A 17551-nucleotide genomic window follows, 5' to 3' on the forward strand; every position below is an offset into this window, starting at 1 on the left:
CCTGCTCCCAATTTGTTAGCTTAGAAACTTTAAAGACATTAGAGATTCCAGCTAAATGTTCACCACTCTGCCCTTCCCACTTAACTGAGCAGTTCTGTCCAGCCAGAACTGACCCATACGAACGAGAGTTAGACTAACCCCTCGGGGGGAAAACTACCCGAGAAGCGATCATCACTTGGCGGCCAGTAAGGAGTTGTCCTGTATTACTTCCCAACTTCTAAATTTACCAAGCTCTAGGAGGTCTCTCCAAAATACTTGTCTTCCCCTCTAATTTCAAATGATAGTGGACAAAGGGAAAATAAAGAAAAGACATTTATGAATAAGAAAACAATCTGTTTAGCTCTGCATGGAACCTACAGGCCATTTAGTATGAATGTAAAGGCCTCAAGTAGAAGGACTCAAGATCTGAAACTGCACCTGTTTCCTCTTCTCTTTAACAACCAGGGAGAGCTAAATCTCTCTCCTTGGCTATTAAGACCCCAGACTCCTGAGTCTGTAAAGCGTTCCAACTGGAAAGGAACGAACATCTGAAAAGTCCAGGCTATGTAGTTGTCCACCATGGGCACTATATCTAAACTGTTTGAAACATTTAAAAGCAAAGCATTCCTGGAAATAAACTCTTAGCCGTAGCCATGTTCTGGTGTGAGACCAATGAATCTACAATGTTTCTTCCTAGAATGGGAGGCATCTCAGATTTCTTCCAGGTTAATTCAGGTTAAGGAAGAAAAATAGATGTATGCTGTACACAGCAAACTGGCTCTCATCCCGTTTACATTTCTTTCACTTTTTAACCCTGGTACTGAGGCCTCTAAGCAAAGCAGACATTTCTGATACAGACACACTGTTTACTTGGCAAAATTTAAGTGGGATGAGTATCACTCTGCTGGATGCATCATTTCTATTTTTCCTCCTGTGATGGTTAATTTTATGTGTCAACTTGGCTGGGCCAAGGGGTACCTAAATATTTGGTCAAACATTATTCTGGGTGTGTCTGTGAGGGTTTTTTTCTGGTAAGGTTAACATCTGAATAGGTAGACTGATTAGAGCAGACAGACTGCTCTCAGAAAGAACATCAGTGCCAGTGGGCCTCATCCAAACAGACAAAGGCTCAACTAGAACAAAATGTCTGACGCTTCTGCTAGCAAGGGGGAGCGCCTCTTGCCTGAGTGAGGACACTGGTCTTTTCCTGCCTTTGGACTCAAACTAAAAAGGCTTTTCTTAGTTCTCAAAATTTCCACCAGCTTCTGTACTGGAATTAAACCACTGGCGCTCCTAGTACTCAAGCCTTTGGGAATCGGACTAGAACTACACCATAAGCTGGCTGCTGGATCAAGATCTTGAAAACTTCTTAGTCTCCATAATCACCCAAGCTAATTCCTTATAATAAATTTCTAAGCGTGTGCACGTGCGCGTGCACACACACACGCACACACACCTTATTGCCCTACTGACTGTTTCTCTGGAGAACGCTACCCTAGTCCACACCTTAACCTAAATTAACCTGGCACTCCAAGATACCTCCTAGGATAAAACACAAAGACTCATTAAGTGGGAGGGGTACAGGAAACAGGAAAAAAAAAAAAAAAAAAAAAAAAGCCTCATGCCCTCTACCAGAGCAAAACAAGTGAAGAAAATTTCAGCTGAGACTGACACTATTTGCTATTCTGTGTATTAAAACGGTAATTCCGTACCTACCACTTTGTTTCTGACCCTTTGTGAAATGACTCAGATCTGCTCTTGTTCTCCAGTTTTCTAGCTGAAGTAAAAATACAACGGCCTGTCCTGGCATCTCCAGACTCTTAACAGGGACACAATTATCCTAATTTTTCTGACACAGCAAACGCTGTTCTACTTGAAAACTACCATGTGCTCTGTCAGCACATGGCCTTTCTCCATCTAAGTAGTGGCCATTAAATATTCAGAATATACCTCCCCCCGCCCACCAGCTTCTTGACCCTGTCCCCCATTCAAAACTGATGTGCAGTTTGAGGCTACCCATCAATGTGCACAGTAAATAGCTCACGGTCTCCAAAGAAACAATCTCTGCCAAGGTAGGACATGAGAGACGCAGGAGAAAACATTTTTTATTCCCTCTGGGCCCAACCTAAATCATACCTTTGTGGTGACAATTTTAGAGGCAGGCTGTTAATTTAGCAAGCCATTCTCCCACTTTCTCTCTTCCCTCCCCTACATGTTTACCCTCCATCAAAGATATCTCTAACCCCCTTCCTTCATCCCCAAACCAGTGTATGATGGCCAACAAATATTGAGGAAAGAGTCGTAGCCAAGGGAGAGACTCATCAAAGAGTGGCCGTCTTGTTCTGATCATTCCAAACTGTGAAGGGCTGATGTGACCAAACAGGGGCCCCTGTGACATGCACTAACAGTGGTTACATGTCCCCACCATTTCCTTTTGAGACTTTGAAGTTCCAACAACATTCTTGATCGTCTTCATTTATTCAACTTTAAACACTTAAATGCTTCAAAGAGCATGTGCATGTGCAATGAGACATTGTTAGGCTGAAAATCGAAGGCCCACCTCTCCAAGGCCAAGTTGTTTTGGGCATGATCACAATAATCAGTTTGATTCCAAGTACAGCCAGAACCAAGCAGAACAGAAAGATTTCAGAGATGATAAAAAGGGCTTAAAAAAATTAAAATGGGACAATGTGAAATCTCAATTTCTGAAGACCAATGATTTACTAAAAACAGTGAACTGGCTGTAGAAGCAGTAATGAAGTAATTCCTCTTCTGAGGGAAACTATTTTAAGGTCCCCATGACAAAAGGCAGTAAACAATGAGTTGCGGGTCATTTTAAAAAGCTCCAGAACCAAAGATTTCAAATATCTGTCCTTCTGTGCCTGGATCCTGCCCAACTCATTTCCAAAAGGAACCAGAATCAGATTCCCACCAATGTAAGATTTCTAAGATGCGTCATGTTGGCTTCTGCAGAAACTGCACCTTGTGAAGTAGTCTTTAAAAATTAAAATGAGAAAACCAGAGAGTACAACGATAAGCCACTTTCTCCTCCCCACCAATTTTTCTTTGATTTTCTGAGGATTCAAAACAAAAACAAAATCATTCGTCTCAGATTCCTGAATTAACCTGACCTCGCTTGGTGGCTAATGTGGCCAAGAGCAGATGTTTTTGTACAATTAAAACAGGAAGACTTTTTATCAGCAGGACTTTAGGGCTGTGGTTCCACTGTATCTACTATCAAATACACTAATGGTAGGCTGGAGGTTAGATCAGGAAGTGGAAACATCCACTACAAGGTAACATGACAGATGGTGGGACCCTCGCTAGACTTTAAGGTAGAGTGATTCTATTCTGGCAGGGGAAACCCACATAATCAAGTTTCACACTTATAAAAGTATCACTCTGAATTCAGGAATCAGAGGCATTTGGTTGTAGATACAATTCCATCTGTAGATACTAACTTTAAATTGAGAGAAGAAAAAACACTCACTGCATTAATATTATGGGTTGGGGTTTCTTATGTGATTCCTAAATCCACCTACTACTTTTCTGTTTTGATACAATTGACAGCTGTGATAAGAAGACTACCACAGCTGTGGCTCAGATGCGGGCTTTTCAGCTTCAGAAAGTCCATCGGTCATGTAGCTGGCTGTCACTGCTATATCTGTTGCTTGCAGAGGCCTCAGAGTTCTGGGTTTGCCGAGTAGAGTCCTCACCATTTAAGCTCTTCCTACACACAGGACACGTGTCATGCTGCAACAGAAGGAAATCGGTCCATGTAAACAGCCTGACCTGAGAAGCCAGAGGTGCTAAACACTTAAGAAACCCTGAGAGCTGGCAGGCCGAAAGACAAAAAGGGCATGCACTCTCGCACAGTACACACTGGGCTCAAAGATGGAACACCAGCACATGTTCAAATGGACCTTGAAACAGAAATGACAGAATTCCAGGCCAGGAGCTTAACAACAACTACCACACGTCACCAAACAGAACTAACCAGATACGGTGACCTGACATGGTCTAGAGCAAGGGTTAGGAAACTTTTTGTGAAGGAACTGGTAATAAATATTTTAGACTTGGCAGGCCATACTGCCTGGGTCACAACCACTCAACTCTGCTGATGCAGCACAAAGGTAGCTGCAGACAATTGGTAAACAAATGAGCGTAGCTGTGTTCCAATGAAACTTCCTTTACAAAAACAGGTGGCAGGCCCGAGACCTGTAGGCTGTGGTTTGGTAACCTCTGGTCAGAGAAGTTTCCAAACATAAGAGTGATCTAAAAAACAGTGACGGCACCAGCAGGAGTTAGGAAGGGACTAAAATCTGCTCTCCTTGGCTCTCTGTTAACCCGGAACCACCTCCCGCCCTGCCCTGCCCCAGAAGATGTGGCTGGCAGAGATAGCCCATCACACATGAGAGCCGGCTGTACTCACCAGTTCTAACCACGGCACAATACAACTGCTGTGGAAAAAGTGGTTGCAGGGTAACTGCCGGACTTCCTCTTCAACTGTGTAATCTTCTTTGCACACTGGACACTCTAAACCCATATCTGTTGGAGGAGGAAATGCCTTCTAAAGTAAGCGAGCAAAAAGAAGGAAGAAAAAACTAGTCCAGAGGAACGCGTAAGAAAAGATACAAAGTGTACCCTAGGTGGAGGTAGGAAGCACAAACTGCGCTTCACCATGGGGGAGGAGCTGGGAGTAGAAAGGGACTTTTGTGAAAAGGAGGATCGACGAACGGGCTTAGTCCAGAAAGGCCTACTTTTCAACATCAAGGCTTGCAAAAAATAAACCGGGGCTTGGATGATCTGTTAAGTAAAACAGGGAAAGCATCTTCCCAGATGTGTGATATCCTTCTGGCAGTTTCTACTCAGGAAACACAGGCAATCTGTCCACTACAACCACGGGATATATATGAGCAATCTCAGCAGTTCCCAGTCAGTGTCTCAAGCCACTTTAACCCTGCCATTTTCCACATTTCGCGTCCTCTTTCAGAGTGGTTGTCCTAAAGCCCTCTGGACAAGTTAATTAAAAGCTGCACCAGGAGGTGGTGCTGCAGAATTGCAAAGCCCAAGGACAGCTCAGGCTCCAAGTCCAGAGACAAGAAGCCCTCTGTGAGGAAATGACTACACACTAACCTGGGAGTACCAGGCAGCAAACTCGGGGTCTCCCAAGTCTGGCTAATGATACCAGCTCCTCCTCTCCAATGGCCAGCATGTGCTACATACATGCCCATAGCACTCAAGGGCCCAGAATAATAAGACTACCAAGAGTCACTCCTTCCTCTCCACTCTTATCTAACACCTTTACCTCAATTCCACCTTTTATTTCTTATGACTGGTCCACCGGAACAGCCTCCCAGGAAGTGGGTACCCTTGACCCCAGCCTTGAACCCTCCAAATTTATCCTATGCTTTGCAAGCAGTTCACTTCCCCTAATACTAGCTTCAGAGCACCCCCCCAGCTGGCACCTCAAAATCACCAAATTCAAAATGAAAACCATCACATCACTTCCATCCCCAAACCCCACTAGACCAGGGGTGGGGGTGGGGGGGGGGTGGTTACAAGCCTCCACCCCGATAGATGGCAGCACCGCCTCTTGTAGTTCCTGAGCTGCAAAATCTGACAGTCATCTTTGACCCTTTTCCCTCTTTTATCCCATTAGGCATCTTCAAAGTGATACTGAGTCTACCCTTCCCCATCTGTTAGCATTGCCAATGTCACCTGCACCCCACCTGGATGTTGCAGCAGCCCCTTGAATCCCCGTTTCTGCTTTCTTTGCCTTCCAATCTATTTGAGATACTACCTCCAGCCGAATCTTCCCTAAAGAGCACCTAAATTCCCCCAATCCTCCATTTGGGGACCTATAAAACTTGCCTGCTACCTAAAACATCCAGCCCTAACTACTCTGCCAGTTTCAACGTCCGCTCAAACAAGGCCTTTTTACCCAATAATACCTCCCATGCTCCCAAACCAGACTGCATTTCAGGGTTTATCAGGCCACTCTCCTTTTCCCTGGTCCAGACACTATGCCCATGCTGACATTCTCACACTGGTTCATACTCTTCCTTGAACAGAATGACCTCTCTGAGATGGCCTATCCTATCTTTTAAATCTTCTGACTCTAAACTGGAATTTGTAGTGCAAGAAACTCCCAGTTCGAAATAATGTTCCTTGTCACTAAATTCCTTCTGTGCTTAAAAGTAAAAAAACTGTATCTAATGTACCTGACTGTATCTGACAGAATAAATGTGAAACAAATTCTCAGCCTCCAATTTTTTTTCTCTTCCTCAGTATCATCCACTCAATACTATTTTTGATACTGTTTTTTAAGTGTATTCATTTTGAAAGAGAGAGAGAGAAAGGGAGAGAGACAGAAGGAGGGAGACAGGACCCAAGCAGGTTCCGGCTGTCTGCCCCGAGCCCAATGTGGGGCTTGATCTCACCACTGTGAGATCATGACCTAATCTGAAATCAAGAGTCAGATGCTTACCTGACTGAGCCACCCAGGTGCTCCTGTACCGTTTTCTAATCATTTAGTTGAGTTTTGCTTCCCCTAGTAAGTTCTTCAAAAAATCAAGTCTTGGGGTGCCTGGGTGGCTCAGTCAGTTAAGCGTCCAACTCTTGATTTCATCTCAGGTCATGATCTTAACAGTTCATGGGATCAAACCTCATGTCAGGCTTGGGATTCTCTCTCCCTCTCTCTGCCCCTCCACAACTCATGCACGTGCGTTCTCTCTCTCTCTCTTTCTCACAAATAAATAAACTTAAAAAAAAAAAAAAAAAGACTAACCCTAAATAAAAAGGTAGGCCCTATCTTCCACTTACGGCACCAAGTAGCAATTTTAGTTAGGAGTGCTACACCTTCACCTGAAGATCCTTAGTACAGGAAGGTGCTGAGATTTTGAACGGAGATCAGATTTGACAGAAGAAGTATGGAAATGAACCTACCAACTTGTTCCTGAGTTACTGTCACTGTTGGAAGAGATGTGATCTTTTCTTTGTCAGCCGGGGGAGGCCCTGTGTTTTCCAGTTGTCCTAAAAGCTACAAAAAAGGAAAAAGAAAAAGAAGAAGAAGTGGCAGACATCCTACCATCCCTGGGGAGGGAGCTGCTCCAGCTGAGAACAAACAGTGCATATATTAGAAATGTTAGTTGCTCTTACTTCTGCAAGGCTCTGAGAGGCTTGGGTTTCCCCTTTCCTGCTGCCGGAACACTTGTAATTGCTTTACAATTTCAGAGTGACATCAGTATAACCCTACAGACAAACCCATCATTGCAAGGCCCACCTTTGGGCATAAAGCAATTTCAGAGGCAGCATAAGGGTTGTGATGTCAGGAGTAAAATTAAAACTGAACAAAAGGTAATACTTAACTGGTCTAAAAACTTCATTCTGCTGGAAGAAATAAAAGGGTGAGAGTATGGAAAGTAGCATCAAGTAAGCCAAGAAATAGGTAAATTACTGCCTATGAGAAGATTTGGATATAAATGACATGCTTTCTATTCTCAGCAATCCACAAGGGAAATGAAAACTATTTAAACTAAAATAAACATAAATAAGTGGAAGCGATTATATATGTCATGGGAATACCTTTTTCTCTGCTTCCTTCCCCTACTTTGCTCCATCTAGCAGAAATCCCTGCTTCAAACATGTGAGGAGACCCTCCTTTTTTGTGAAGTAGTTGTTAACAGGATCCTCACAGGACTGAACAAGAGGCCAAAAATACAAAATACTGTTTGTTACAGGAGAAGTGTTTTCTTCCTACAGAGGTGAAACCATCTTCTAGAAAGTCCCTAGGACCTCGAATGTACATGGATGCTAAACTAAACCCGTAAACCATTCATCCCTTCAGTAAAATGGAAACCCACAAGCTCAAAATATTAGGGAAAGCAGAGTGACTGCCATTCAGAAAGTAGCAGAAGGAAAGCAGGAAGCCTGTGGAACCATGAGACACACTGAACAGACACCCTCAAAAGGCAGCTCCTCACCTGGGTTACAATGGCATCAAGCCCTGTCTGACCCCAGGCATAGTCCCCAGGGTTGGAGTGCAGCATCCCGCTCCTATACATGAGATGAGACAGACAGCATTAGACGGAGTGACCAGGCTCTGCCTCACACCACAGAAAAAACTGGGAGATCCCGTTCTCTCTCAGAGCTGGAAAGTCACTAGTTCTCTAAAATCAAGTGGCAAAGAACTTCTCGGTATTTTTAAGGTCAAAGAGATTATCCAGAAGTCGTCTCTTACTCTTTTTAAGTAAGGAATTTTTACTTAATCGAATAGAACATAAAATGTGAAGCTACCTAAAATACCACATGACACACCAGAGCGAAAAGAGTGACTCATTGCCTATTGGCTAAGAAAAGTTTGTCTTCTCTACGCCCATGTAGAGTAAATATAGATGGAGCTGCTTTTTAAGGAGAGTTTTCCCTCTGTGACTGGCCAAAATCTGTAGCAGACTTCCCTCATTCGAAGAGGCTGCCCACGGTCCTGGACAATGAGGAGCTTTCAAGGAGAGAAGCGGCCACAGTGGTCTCTGAATCACAACCTAGAGCAATTACAAAAGGGACTCGGCAGCCCCTCTTTTTGGAGCTGCTGGTGCACTACCCTGGATGACAGATGTCCAAGCTCTTTGGCTGGAACGTGTTAAAAGAAACTAGAGGCTGGAAAATAGGGTAACTGAGTGGAAGGACCGAGGACCCTCTGAGCAAAGGAGGCTTCCGAGGCGGAGTCGGAAGTGGTATGTGATTGCCTAGACAAGAAGAAATTCCATCTTAACTTCTATCATACTTAAGTGACACTCTGATACTGAAATACAGCCTTTTATTTCTCCTGAGATACCTTCTTACTTTAAGAATTTCAGCAATTCTTAAGGAATAAAATCTTTCCGTACAACCTAGAGAAGAAACTTGCAAGTCAGATACCAGCTTGGTAGGGACCATCTCATTCCCCTCTCAACACAACTCTCAAACCAGAATATGAACCAAACCCGACACATCCAGTGCCCAGACATCCTGGGGGACCAGGATGGTCCTCAGGAGACTGAACAATAAAAAAATAAGTTCTGATTAAGTTTGGGCTCAGCAAATAAAGGCAATCTAACAGTCTGCCAATCAAATCTATATACTCACCTATTCAGCTCTTTCTCTTTCTCACAATGGTACATATACCTAAAATGCTGCTGCTCCAGCAAAGTTAAGACAGAAGGCAATTCGCTACTTACCAGGAAAAAGGATGTGAGGATCCAGGAATTGCAGAATTTGCAAAGAATCCTGCAAATATCTGCTGTATTATGCTGTTGCAGGGGGGAAAAAAAATTAGGTAAGACAAGAGACTTATGAAAGTACTCTACAGATATCTATGGCTGACAATCAGCAACTCCTCCAACTACCATGGGTCCTCACTTACCATTGTACAAAAGGTAGCACCAGAAATCAGTCAACTACCTGGTAAAGTGCTATTTTGCTATTATGGCTATCTTCCTGAGCTCCGTGATCTTATGTGTTAATAGATTTTTGTGAACTAGGCTTGAAATGAATCTGATTGCATGGTGTAGTTTTCCAGCTATGTTCCTTGGACCTCTGGCAACAGTATTAGGCTGAAAAGGATGCTAAACCACCGGATTTAGGCCCAGGCTGTAAACAGTAATGCCATTTTTATGTGTTTTACACATTGGGTTTCTACATGAGATATTATTTAAAGAGCCCTGTAAAAAATTTTTTCAGAATAATTCCATTTTACAAACATTTAGCAACATACTACATTAGCCCTCAAAAGGTGTTTCAATTGCTTCTAACACAAACACAATCAAATACACACACATCTGACATTTGTCATTCTGAATACTTAAGATGGCACATCTACTCAGTCCTTTATACTGGTGAACTGATCTTTGTTACCCAGAGATAATGGGCAAAAGAAAAAGACTGAAGAAAGATTTGTTTTGTGAATAATATGCACATTTTTCTTTCTTTCTTTTTAATGTTTATTTATTTTTGAGAGACAGTGTGCCAGTGGCGGGGGAGAGGGCAGAGAGAGAAGGAGACAAAGAATGTGAAGGAGGCTCCAGGCTCCAAGATGTCAGCACAGAGCCTGACATGGAGCTCAGACCCATGAACTGTGAGATCATGACCTGAGCTGAAGTCGGATGCCCAATTGACTGAGCCACCCAGGTGCCCCTTCTCTTTTTTTCTCTGGTTTTATGGAGATATAATTGATATGATACATACTTTTAACCCCTTGGGTCCCACTTTTCTTATTAGGCCAGTCAATACAACAATGGCAGTAGCCAATATTAGACTCTCCCTATTCCTAAAGTTCAACAGTAGATAACTAGACTATGTGTTTGTTTTAAAATAATTGTCCACATGTTATTTTATGTTCCTCCTTTGAGTGTATGGACTTAGTGATTTAATTCTTTTTTTATTGAGGCATACTTCACATGAACATTAGTTTCAGGTGTATAACATGATTCAATGTCTGTATATATTGTAAATGATCACCACGAAAAGGCTAGGTAACGTTCATCATCATAGTTACAACATATTTTTCTGTGATTATAAGTTTTAAGATCTATTCTCTTAGCAACTTGCAAATATGTAATAATTATTAACTATAATGCTGTAATTACCTATAATTAGTATAAGGAACTATAATCTCTTTGCAGTTTTGATTTGCATTTCCCTGATGATATAGTCACGATGCTGTACATTACATCCCCATCATTTATTTTATAACTAGAAGTCTGTACCTCTGGACCTCCTTCACCTATTTCACCCACACCCTACCCCCTACCTCTGGCAACCACCTATCTATTCTCTTTATCAATGAGCTTTTCTTTCTCTTTTTCTTTCTTTCTTTTCTTTTCTTTTTTTTTTTTTTTTTTTTTTTACAATTCCACATATAAGTGAGATCATATAGCATTTGTCTTTTTCCATCTAACTTATTTCGCTTATCACAATATCCTCAAGGTCCATCCATGTTGTTGAAAATGACAAGATTTCATTTCTTTATGGCCAAATAATATTCCCGTGGGTGTGTGCTGTGTGTGTGTGGTGAATATTTATACAAAACACATTTTCTTTAACCATATCCATCAACAGACACAGGTTGTTTCCATGTCTTGGCTATTATAAACAACACTGCAATGAATACAGGAGTGTATATATCTTTTTGAATTAAGGTTTTCATTTTCTTTAGATAAATATTCAGAAGCGGAAGTGCTGGATCATATGGTAGTTCTATTTTTAACTTTTTGAGGAACCTCCATACTGTTTTCCACACTGGCTGCACCAAATTTACATTCCCACCAAGAGTGCACAAGGGCTTCCTTTTCTCCACATCCTTGGCAACACTTGTTATTTCTTGTCTTTTCGATAGTAGCCATTCTAACAGGTGTGAGGTGACATTTCACTGTGGTTTTGATTTCCAATTCCCTGCTTACTGATGTTGAGCACACTTTCATGTACGTGTTGGCCATCTATATGTCTTCTTCAGAAAAACAGCTATTCAGGTCTTCTAATCTATTTTTTAATCAGATTGGTTTTCTTTTTCTTTTTTGCATTATATGAGTTTTTTTCTATATTTGGGTTATTAACTCCTTATCAGATTTGCAAATATTGTCTCCCATTCAGTAGTTTGCCTTTTCATTCTGTTGACGGTTTCCTTTGCTGTGCAGAAGCTTTTTAGTTTGTTAGCCTGTCTATTTTTGCTATTGTCGCCTTTGCTTTTGAAGTCAGATCCAAAAAAAATCATTTCCGGATCTATGTCAAGGAGCTTACTGCTTACACTTTCTTCTAAAAGGTTTATGGTTTCCGGTCTGACATTCAATCCATTTTGAGTTAATTTTTATGTATGGCGTAAGATAGTGGTCCAGTTTCATTCTTTTGCATGTAGCTGTCCAGTTTTCCCAATGTCATTTGTTGAAGAGACTGCCTTCTCCCCACTGTATATTCTTGGCTCCTTTGAGTTTATTTCTGAGCTCTCTATTCCATTCCACTGATTTAGGTGTCTGTTTTTATACCAATACCATACTGTGACTTACTTCTTGACAATGGAGTATGAGAGGACAACTTTCAAGATTAGTCATAAAAAGCATTGTGGCTTCCTCCTTTCACTCTCTCTTAAATCACTTTCTTGGAAAAGTGCCACGTAAAGCAGTCCTGTGAAGACCCACATGATAAGGAACTGAAGCCGCCTCCCAATGGCCAGAACTAACTTGCCAGAATATGAGTAATTCTCAGTTGATCCTTCAGATGACTGCAGTAACAGCCAACGTCTTAACTGTAAGCTCATAAGACACTGGGCCAGAACCACTCAGCTAAGCTGTCCCAAATTCCTGACCCAAAGAACTTATGAGATGATTAATGTTTATCTTCAGTCACTAAGCTCTAGTGTAATTTATTATACAGCAATAGATAACTAATCCAGATTTTGATGCCTAGAAGTATGTTCTGTTGTAACAAAAACCTAAAATGTGGGAGTAGATTTAGAACCCAAAAGAGGGTATAAGTTAGGACTGTGAGATGAGTACCAGTGAAAGTTTGAACAGCCTTGAAGAAACAGAAGTATCATGGCCTTTGAGGAAGTTATGGGTGAGAGCTTAAGTGAGAAAGATCTTGGAAACTGGAGGGAAAGTGATCCTTGTTATGTAGTAGCAATAACGATATGTAAAGTAGAAGTTGTGGCTCATGAACTGGGTGACAGTCTAGCCAGTGAGATGTCCAGACAAGAAGGCAGAAGGTACCTCTTGGCTTCTTCTTGCTGCTTACATTAAAATGCAAGAGAGGGATAAATTAAAGGGAAAGATGGTTAAAGTTTATTTTATTTTATTTTTTAGTAATCTCTATACCCAACACAGGCTCAACCTCACAACCCGGAGATTAAGAGTCGAATATTCTTCCAATTGAGCCAGCCAGGTGCCCCTAAAGAGAAGGATAGTTCAACAAAAAGGAGTTAAGACTAAATCATTCTGAAAATTCCCAGCCTCTCCAGATGGTTAATGATACTAAAATTAAGCAATGGCTTCCAAGCAAAGATCAAATCTATCCAGGGCATGGCCAAAGAAAATGGTTAATGAGGAAGTCTAGCATGTGGTTACCAAAATTCTTTGTTAAGGCCTCAGAAAGATCTACATAGCCTAAAGAACTATTCAATCAAACAACTGGGCTTCCAAGAGGCCTAAGGGTGTTGTATTAGTTCCCAAGGACTACTATAACAAATTCCCACAAATATACAGCTTAAAAAGAAAGGAATTTATTCTCTCATAGTTTTGGAAGCCAGATTCTGAAATCAAGATGTTGTTAGGGTTAGTTCCTTTCGGAGGCTCTCAGGGAAAACCTGTTCCATGCCTCTCTCCTAGCTTGTGGTGGTTCCCAGCAATCCTTGCTATTTCTTGGCTTTTAAACATTAAACACTTTAATCTCTGCCTTGGTTGTCATGTGCCTTTCTTTCCTGCGTCTTCTGTATCCAAATTTCTCTAAGAATACCAGCCACTGGATTTGGGCCCACTCTAACTCATTATGATCTCACCTTTAACTTGATTACATTTGTTAAAGACCTTATGCCAAATAATACCACATTCACAGGTAGTGGGGTTCAGGACCTAAACGTATCTTTTTTTTTTTTTTTTTTAATTCATTTATTTTATTTATTTACTTTCATCTTCAGTTATTTTTGAGAGAGACAGCAGACAGACAGAGTGTGAGCAGAGGAGGAAGAGAGAGGGAGGGAGACACAAAATCCAAAGCAGGCTCCAGGCTCTGATCTGTCAGCACAGAGCCCAACGCAGGGCTCAAACTCACAAACTGAGATTATGAGCTGAACTGAAGCCAGAAGCTTAACCAACTGAGCCACACAGGCTCCCCTGGACCTAAACATGTCTTTGTGGAGAATACAATTCTACCCACTACAAGTACTGTCCCTTAGCAATACCAGCAGAAGCCCAAAGCAGAAAGGAGATTATCTCTGGAAAAGATATGTGGGTGTGGCTTTTCCTAAAGGCATGAATCTCAGTAACATTCATAAGAGACTCTAAGTTTTAAAAAGAAAACACTGCCAGCTTAAATTAAAAGGTACAGAGGCAAAACTAAATGAAAAGAAGCCTCTTGGGCCCTTAAAACTCTAGTGGCAAGAAACAGACTAAGAAAACTATGCAGCTGCAAACCTGGACTACTTTTCATGGAAAAGAAAAGATAACTCACAAGGTGAAACCAAGAGCCTAGAAGGAGGAAACAAGAGCCACAGAGCAGCATTCCTGGGCAAAAGGAGAACGAAGTCCTAATCAAGGAACTGCCAACATTTATACAGATAACATCAGAACTGCTATAAATCAGTGACTTCTTGGTGCCTCCCATTTTCTCCCTTTTTAAATAGGAACCTCGGGGCGCCTGGGTGGTCAGTCGGTTAAGCATCCAACTTCCGTGCAGGTCATGATCTCATGGTTCGTGGGTTTGAGCCCCATGTCGGGCTCTGTGCTGACAGCTGAGAGGCTGGAGCCTGCTTCGGATTCATTCTGTGTCTCTCCCTCTCTGTGCCCCTCCCCCGCTCTCACTCTGTCTCTCAAAAATAAACAAACATTAAATAAGAACCTCCATACCTGTTTATTGTATGCCTATCCCATCACTGTATGTTGGGTGTGTGAGGAGTAGAAAACTTGTCTCTTTAATTTATAGGTGTTCACATCAAAAGAAACTGTTCTTGAGGAACTATACCCAAGGAGCCTCATCCAAGTGTGGATTTCAACAACCTGGATTTCCAGTGGGAAAAGGCTTTTGTGGATCTTGGGAGGATGCGAGTATATTTTGCACAAGGGAGAAATATAAGTAATTTGTGGCCAGAGTGAAATACAGTAGTTCTAAAATATGTCTACAAATCTTTAATACTCCTCCTTTCAAGGGGTGGAGTTTAATTCTCCTCCCCTTGAATGTGGGCTAGATCCAGTGACTCATTTCTTACAGAAAAAATATGGCTGAAATGACAGTGTTTGGCTTCCAAGATCAGGATATAAAATGCATTATGGTTTCTTTCCTTTTCCTTTCTCTCTCTTGGATCACTTACTCTGGTGAAGTCAGCTGTCAAGTCATGAGGACACTGAAAGAGCCCTATGCAAGAGGTCCACGTGGTAAGAAATTAAGGCCTCCTGCCAAGAGCTATGCAAGTGAGTTATCTTGGAAGCAGAGCCTCCAGCTCCAGTTGAGTGTTCAGATGCCTAGAGCCACAGCTGATATTTTGAATATAACCTCATGAAACCCTTTACTAGAACCACTTACTTAAGCTGCTCCCAAGTTTCTGAACCTCAGAAACTGTGAGACAATGTCTGCTAAATTCTGAATAATCTGTTACACAGCAATAAATAATATACCCTCCTTGCTGCCTAAGAACTAGAAGAGCAAATTACCGCAGGCTTGAACTAACCAATAAGTAAATAGCAGATATCAACTTCGAGAGAAAGCCTTGTGCCTTGCTCTAACGCTGACCCTGCACAAATGCTTGTGGTTGCCAGGGATGTTTTCAGCTAATGAGCTGCTGATTCCCCTTTCTTGGCTGCTTGTTTCCTGGAAGTCAGATGTTGGTTCCGTATCTCTGCAGCAGAAACAGAGAGGCTGCTCAGGGTAGCTTCAGCAAGTCTAAGAGCTATTGTGAGGAGATTATCTTCAGCTGATACACGCAATATTTACACTGAATTCTGCTGTTAAAAACATAAAATCTTGGGGCACCTGGGTGGCTTAGTCGGTTGAACATCCGACTTCGGTTCAGGTCACAATCTCACGGTTCATGGGTTTGAGCCCCACGTCAGGCTTTGTGTTGACGGTGCAGAGCCTGCTTCAGATTCTCTGTCTCCCTCTCTCCCTCTGTCCCTCTCTCTCTCTCTCTCTCTCAAAAATAAATAAACATAAAAAAAAACACATAAAATCTTCTCTTACTAAAAAAGTAATAGGTAGCTAAAATGGGGATGGGAGGGAGTGTGATGTGTGTGTTTAATCCACAGATGATAAAAAAACAATCCACAGAGTGCAGAAGGGAAGACACAGCTAAGAGGAGGTAAGAGTCTTCACCTTGTTTCCAGAACTGTCCTTTCTCTAGGTTTTCCTCCTTGTTCTGGGGTTGTCCTTTCTGTCTCCTCTGCTTATTCCTCCTTATCTTCCAAATTTCTAATCCATCAGGCTTGGGCTCAATTCTCTGAGCTCTTCTATTTACTGTCTTGACTCTTTTGACAAATTTCACCCAGTTTTATAATTTTAAATACCATATACAAGCCACATTTCCAAATTTTACCTCCATCCAAGACTTCTGCCCACTCAACATCACCACTTGAATGTGTAATAAGCACCTAAACTTATCATGTCCCAAGCTGAACTCTTAAATTTTCTCCCCCAAATCCATTCCTCGTGTTCCCCATCTCCGCTGATAGTGACTCCAGAGTTGCTCAGACCAAAAACCTTAGTGTCATCCTTAACGCTGTTTCACCTCATATCCAATCTGTTAGCAAATCCTATTATGCCCATTGTCAAACTATATCTAGAATCCAACCATTTTTCACTACCCTCATCCAAGCTACTGGCATCTCTAGCTTACATTAATGCAACTGCCTCTTAAATGATTTTTCTGCTTCTGCCCTTGCCCTTATACTTTTTGCAGCCCCCCATTCTATTCTCAACATAGCAGTCAGAATGATCATTTTAAGACACAAGTTAGACTATGTCATTTCTCTGCCCTAAACTTTCCAATGGGTTTCCACTGCACTCAGAATAAAAGCCTTTACGGTAGTCTGCCAGGCTCTACAGGATCTAATACTCTTCTCCCCATCCCCACACCCAGCCTACTTCTCTGTGATCTTACCTCCTACTCCTCCTCTCACTCTGCTCCAACTGGCCTCTTCTTATAGGCACATTCCTGGCTCATTACCTCACTTCATTTATGTCCATTCAAATGCCTTCTCAATAAGGCCTTGTGCTGACTACGCATTTTGAAACTTTACACTCCATAATCTCCCTTCCCCTTTTTTCCCACAGAATTTACTACTGCTTAGCAGTCTACTGATTTAACTTATTTTGCTTGTCTGACTTTCCCATTAAAAGCTCCACAAGGACAATAAACTTTTGACTGTTTTGTTCACTACTGTACAGTCACTACCTGGAATAACATTTGGCAAAGTAATATACAAGTGTTTGTTGAATTAATTCAATGACTCCAAGATGGAGCCCAGAAATATACTGAATGACATACACAATCTATTAAGATTAAAAAAAAAAAAAAGAGGATTATAAAATAGGAAAATAGGTACAGAATGATTCCTTTTCAATTATACAGACATAGGTATGATACTTAAAAAGTTCCACAAGATTATGCATCAAGGTGTAACTGTAGCTATTTCTGGGTAATGTTGCCTTTTTAATCAAAAAAATAATAATAAACCCCACCCTAAAATTTTTAAATAACCAAAAAAGTTAATTTTTAAAATGTGAGTAGTGATCAGTGGTCAGAAAACTACGGTCTCAAAACCTAGGGTTAACTTCATGAGAACTTATTTTTAAGGAAGCAAACCTTAGAAGTAATGTGCCCTGTAAAGTGATTCAG

The 17551-nt window shown here is 41.6% G+C and overlaps 1 protein-coding gene across 2 annotated transcripts in view; it reads right to left on the reverse strand.

Moving 5' to 3' along the window:
- Positions 1-2438: 2438 nt before the first annotated feature.
- Positions 2439-17551, reverse strand: part of RNF115 (ring finger protein 115) — an 84144-nt gene continuing 69031 nt past the window's right edge. For both annotated transcript variants that reach the window (XM_045478927.1, XM_045478929.1), the window contains 5 exons: positions 9198-9269; positions 7965-8037; positions 6928-7021; positions 4412-4527; positions 2439-3732 (listed from right to left, as the gene is read on the reverse strand). In XM_045478927.1, coding sequence (XP_045334883.1) covers positions 3601-3732; positions 4412-4527; positions 6928-7021; positions 7965-8037; positions 9198-9269 — 487 coding nt within the window. In that variant the 3' untranslated portion in view covers positions 2439-3600. The remainder of the gene's footprint in view (positions 3733-4411; positions 4528-6927; positions 7022-7964; positions 8038-9197; positions 9270-17551) is intronic.

The sequence above is a fragment of the Leopardus geoffroyi genome, chromosome C1, assembly GCF_018350155.1.
Source record: "Leopardus geoffroyi isolate Oge1 chromosome C1, O.geoffroyi_Oge1_pat1.0, whole genome shotgun sequence".
NCBI lineage: Eukaryota > Metazoa > Chordata > Mammalia > Carnivora > Felidae > Leopardus > Leopardus geoffroyi.